At 39.4% G+C, this 5,835-nt stretch overlaps 1 protein-coding gene across 1 annotated transcript; it reads left to right on the top strand.

Moving 5' to 3' along the window:
* The first annotated feature begins 699 nt into the window (after nucleotides 1-699).
* Nucleotides 700-4,697, top strand: LOC130937315 (leucine-rich repeat receptor-like serine/threonine-protein kinase BAM1). The gene is made up of 2 exons (XM_057867073.1): nucleotides 700-3,494; nucleotides 4,030-4,697. Exons 1-2 carry the CDS (start codon nucleotides 893-895, stop codon nucleotides 4,497-4,499), a joined length of 3,072 nt encoding a protein of 1,023 aa, XP_057723056.1. The 5' UTR covers nucleotides 700-892; the 3' UTR covers nucleotides 4,500-4,697.
* Nucleotides 4,698-5,835: the final 1,138 nt, after the last annotated feature.

Here is a 5,835-nt window from a genome sequence, read left to right as displayed (position 1 = left end):
CATCCATTATTTATATCTATGCATAACACGTTCTCCAAAAACATAACCCAAAAACAAAAAGAGTCTATATATTAACCTTGACCCTATAAATTTAAATAATATCATCATTCATTCAAGGCATACAATTGATTGTAGTTTAATTTTGTTCAAATTCACCAACTAAGAATTAAAATTTTATTTAAACAAGTAAACAAATATTCTCAAAACTAAATAAGGTTACTTTAAATTATAACTTAGAAATAGAAATAGATTATCTTTAAAGATAAATATCAAATAAGTCATAATTTTATAATAAAAAGCAAATTAATTTCAAAGTTAAGATTCTAATAATGAATTCAAAATTTTATATATAATTTAATTTATAAAAATATGTATACAAAATTATTATGTAAATTGTAAATCTCCTTGCGGGACATACACTAATTTGGTAAACAAAAATCTTCCATAATAAAAAACAATTAACCAAAAATAATTATAACTTATTTTATTTAATATTTATTAATTATTACGATAATTAATAAATATTAAATAGTAATAATTAATAAATATTAAATAAAATAAATTCTAGTTTTTTTATTGTTCAATAAATAGGAGGAAGAGGAACTCAAGAAGCGAAAAAGGGAACAGCGCGATACCTACAAAATACATGATATATTGATCGATGAGAAATGAAATTCCTTATTTTCCCCCCTTTTCCTGAAGGAAGGATAAGATGACAAACAAACAAACACTGAACACTGAACCCTCTCAGTCTCAGTCTCAGTCTCACTCCCACGCCTCACTCTACTCATAAGTCACTCACTCACTCACTCACTCACTAACTCTTCTTCCTCTTGTATTTGTATCACTTCCATTCCATTCCATTCCCACTGCCAGCTAAGCAAAACCAAACATGCGCCTCTTCCTCTTCCACTTCCTCTTCTTCCTCCTCTGCCTCCATCTCACGGCCCACTCCGCCCACATCTCCGAGCGCCGTGCCCTGCTCTCCTTCAAAGCCGCCTCCATTACCTCCGATCCCACCTCCGCTCTCTCCTCCTGGTCCCCCACCTCCCCCTCCGACCACTGCACATGGCGCGGCGTCTCCTGCGACCACCAGCTCCGCCACGTCACCTCCCTCAACCTCTCTTCCCTCTCCCTCTCCGGCACTCTCTCCGGCGACCACCTCTCCCTCCTTCCCTTTCTCACCAACCTCTCCCTCTCCGATAACAAATTCTCCGGCCCTATTCCCAGTTCCCTCTCCTCTCTCACAAACCTCCGCTTCCTCAACCTCTCTAACAACATCTTCAACGGAACCTTCCCTAATGAACTTTCCATTCTCCACACTGTTGAAGTTCTTGACCTTTACAATAACAACTTGACCGGTCTTCTTCCCCTCGCCGTCACCGACATGACTGAGCTTCGCCACTTGCACCTCGGCGGAAACTTCTTCTCCGGCGAAATTCCGCGGGAGTACGGCAAATGGCAGAAGCTGGAGTACCTTGCGGTTTCCGGTAACGAGCTTGTCGGGAAAATCCCGCCGGAGATCGGAAACCTTAGCTCCCTCCAGGAGCTTTATGTAGGGTACTACAACACTTACGACGGCGGAATACCGCCGGAGATCGGGAATTTGTCCGAGCTTGTCAGGCTCGACGCCGCGTACTGTGGACTCTCCGGCGAGATTCCGGCGGAGATAGGGAGGCTTCAGAAGCTCGACACCCTCTTCCTCCAGGTGAATGCGCTTTTCGGTTCACTAACTACGGAGCTTGGGAGCCTCAAAAGTCTAAAATCAATGGATTTATCGAACAATATGCTCGCCGGCGAGATTCCCGCGAGCTTCGCGGCGCTGAAGAACATAACTCTCGTGAACCTCTTCCGCAACAAGCTCCACGGTGAGATACCGGAGTTCATCGGTGAGCTTCCGTCGCTGGAGGTGCTTCAGCTGTGGGACAACAACTTCACCGGAAGCATTCCTCAGAATTTGGGGAAGAACGGCAGGCTCACGATCGTTGACCTCTCGTCGAACAAGCTTACAGGAACTTTGCCACCGTTAATGTGTTCCGGTAACCGTCTTCAGACACTGATAACTCTCGGTAACTTCCTCTTTGGTCCAATTCCTGATTCACTCGGAAAGTGTGAGTCTCTGAGTAGGGTGAGAATGGGTGAAAATTTCTTGAACGGTTCAATCCCTAAGGGTCTGTTTGGGCTTCCGAAACTGACACAGGTTGAACTTCAGGATAATCTTCTGACCGGAGAGTTTCCTGTTTCTGGTTCCGTTGCACCGAACTTGGGGCAAATTAGTCTTTCCAATAACAAGCTTTCAGGGCCGTTACCACCGTCCATTGGGAACTTCTCCAGCATGCAGAAGCTTCTACTAGACGGGAACCGGTTCTCGGGCCGGATCCCATCGGAGATTGGCAGGCTACAGCAGCTCTCCAAGATGGATTTCAGCAATAATAAGTTCTCTGGTCCGGTTGCACCGGAGATCAGCCGGTGCAAGTTGTTGACATTCGTTGATCTCAGCCGCAACGAACTCTCCGGCGAGGTTCCAAATGAGATCACTGGAATGCGGATACTGAACTATTTGAACCTTTCAAGGAACCACTTGGTTGGTCCAATTCCGGGTCCTATTGCTTCCATGCAGAGTTTAACATCGGTGGATTTTTCTTACAACAATCTCTCTGGTTTGGTTCCTGGCACTGGCCAATTCAGTTACTTCAACTATACCTCTTTCTTGGGGAACCCCGAACTCTGTGGCCCTTATTTAGGTCCTTGCAAAGACGGTGTTGTCAATGGCCCTCGTCAACCTCATGTTAAGGGTCCACTCTCTTCTTCCTTGAAGCTATTGCTGGTTATTGGGCTTCTTGTTTGCTCTATCTTGTTCGCTGTGGCGGCAATCTTCAAGGCGCGGTCCCTGAAGAAGGCGAGCGAGGCGCGCGCCTGGAAGCTCACGGCGTTCCAGCGATTGGACTTCACTGTGGACGATGTTCTGGATTGCTTGAAGGAGGATAACATCATAGGAAAAGGAGGTGCTGGAATTGTGTACAAAGGGGCCATGGCGAATGGGGATCAAGTTGCTGTAAAGAGGTTACCGGCTATGAGTAGAGGATCATCCCATGATCATGGTTTCAATGCTGAGATTCAAACTTTGGGGAGGATTCGACACAGGCACATTGTTAGGTTGTTGGGGTTCTGTTCGAACCACGAGACGAATCTTCTTGTGTATGAGTACATGCCTAATGGAAGCTTGGGTGAGGTTCTTCATGGGAAGAAAGGGGGTCACTTGCATTGGGACACAAGGTACAAGATTGCTGTGGAGGCTGCAAAGGGGCTTTGTTACTTGCATCATGATTGTTCGCCGCTTATTGTGCACCGCGATGTCAAGTCGAACAATATCCTTCTTGATTCCAGCTTTGAAGCTCATGTTGCTGATTTTGGGCTTGCCAAGTTCCTCCAAGATTCTGGAACATCTGAATGCATGTCCGCTATTGCCGGTTCATATGGATACATAGCTCCAGGTATTGTGCTGAAGAAAACTTTAGCTAATTCTGAGTTTGTTGAATTTGAATTTCTGTGACTAATTTCGTTTTCCCAATCATGTTTTCTCGAGTTTGTCTATTCAATTTTGACTCAACAATCATCATGGGTATTGCTCTATAACTGTTGAGTAATTAATTAATTAATATTGCTAAGATGCTAATATTGTGATCTATTTGACTTCTGTTTTTCTACCGAACACTGATGACCTCTTGATTGATTTGTCCGCATAACTACAGTTTGCTTCTAAACTATTACCAATTTACTACTAAAAGAAAAATGGTAGGTAACTTTATTGCTTGCTTCTTTACCATAGTACTCAAGCTAATGATTAAATTAAATTAAATTAAATTAGTCATGTAGTTATAGATCACACATGTTCACAGTTGGAAATGGATGGTGACTGACACAGCATAATAATAATAAAACGGTTTATTAATTTTCTGTTGTTTACTTTCTCATATATTTATTTTATTTCATGATTATTGATTGAAGTTGAGATTTTTATTGTTACAGAGTACGCCTACACTTTGAAAGTCGATGAGAAGAGCGATGTGTACAGCTTTGGCGTTGTTCTTTTGGAGCTTGTAACCGGAAGGAAACCGGTTGGTGAGTTCGGTGACGGCGTGGACATTGTGCAATGGGTGAGGAAAATGACAGACTCAAACAAGGAAGGAGTGCTTAAGGTTCTTGATCCTAGGCTTCCCTCAGTTCCCCTCCATGAGGTGATGCACGTTTTCTATGTCGCCATGCTGTGTGTCGAAGAACAAGCCGTAGAGCGCCCAACCATGCGCGAAGTGGTTCAAATTCTCACCGAGCTTCCAAAGCCACCGGGATCTAAGCAGGGAGATTCGACAATCACCGAGTCCTCATCATTGTCATCATCAAACAGCTTAGAGTCTCCAATGGCCACATCATCGAAAGAGCATACTAAAGATAATCAAAACCCTCCCAAGTCACCGCCACCAGATCTTCTTAGCATCTAATCTGCATTTTAAGAATGTTTCATATCTATATTAATTTCCTTTCGACGTGTGGGGTTTTCTTTCTAACTTTATAAGTTAATGGTTGGGTTGGATATTACTTTTCTACTATCTTTTCTCTTTAATGGTTTTTGTAACCTGTATAGTAGGATTGGTGGGAGTATTTTTCTTCTTATATGAAGTCCTTTTCTTCTTTCTGTATCACTGAAACTTTTTTTTCCCTCTCATGGCTTATTGCTGTGCTGATTCTGCACCAGGGAGCAGCGTAAACATCATGGGGAAGTCTTGTTATTTCAGGATACCAATGACAGGTTATAGTGAAAGGGACACACAAACTCAACAAACGGTGTTAACTACTTTTCTTATCTATGGTTTATAACACTGTTAATGAACCGTGAGTGAACAGATGCACTTTCATGAGCAGCAACTATAATTCATTGAATTATATGCTAAAACATAATAAAAGTAACTCATTGGCAGACTTTGTTGTTTAAAAGGATGACCATTGCTGTTTTATACTTTTATGTTGGGTAGATAACTGAAAAGAGAAAGGGATGAAACTTTAAGATTAATCAGAGATTCATATAGGATAATCCTAAAGATAAAAATTATTCTCATTTTTCGAAAGTTAGGTGATATACAAATATTTTTTACTAGTCATCTTCTCTACACTTTTTTTTGCTAGAGTTTTATTCCTATATAAGAGATCAATTAACATTACCTCTTCATAAATAAATAAAATAAAAAAATAAAAATAAAGAGTTAATAATATTACGTGTAATTCTGGGTTTTGCCAAGATTTTGAAGTAAATGTTAAATAAATATATTTTTTCTATAATTTTTTAAACGTTTTTCTACTTAATAAATATTTTAAGACAATTGTTAATAAAATTTTTATATTTTATTCACTTTATTATTTTAAGAAAAATAATATTTGAAGTTAGAACTTTATTATTATCTAAATTTTTGACTTCCAGACTATTTCAAATGGTTCAAGATTAAAATTTATATATCTTCTATCTATTATAAATAGTCTTCTTCTATTATCTATCTATCTATCTATTTATCTATCTTTTATCTTTTATATATATATATATATATATATATATATATATATATATATATATATAAAATATAGATTGAAAGGGGATTGATGCACAATTTTTTACCCCTAAAACACCTTTTACCATGTACAATTTATTAAAAAAAATGTTGTTATTTTCAATAGTTAAACTCATAATCTTTTGGTTTTAGTATAACTTATCATTGTAGCTAATATCAAATTTATTATTATTTTTTATTTAATTTAAAAAAATAGATTAACAGATACGTTTGGTGT

The sequence above is a fragment of the Arachis stenosperma genome, chromosome 1, assembly GCF_014773155.1.
Source record: "Arachis stenosperma cultivar V10309 chromosome 1, arast.V10309.gnm1.PFL2, whole genome shotgun sequence".
NCBI lineage: Eukaryota > Viridiplantae > Streptophyta > Magnoliopsida > Fabales > Fabaceae > Arachis > Arachis stenosperma.
The sequence above is the reverse complement of the archived record's forward strand: the minus strand, read 5'-3'. Positions and strand labels throughout refer to the sequence as shown.

Excerpts from the sequence above, each read along its gene's own strand:
- LOC130937315 (XM_057867073.1), top strand. The coding sequence starts at position 893 with ATGCGCCTCTTCCTCTTCCACTTCCTCTTCTTCCTCCTCTGCCTCCAT. Across the intron at positions 3,495-4,029 it reads ATATGGATACATAGCTCCAG|AGTACGCCTACACTTTGAAA; the intron begins GTATTGTGCTGA and ends TTATTGTTACAG.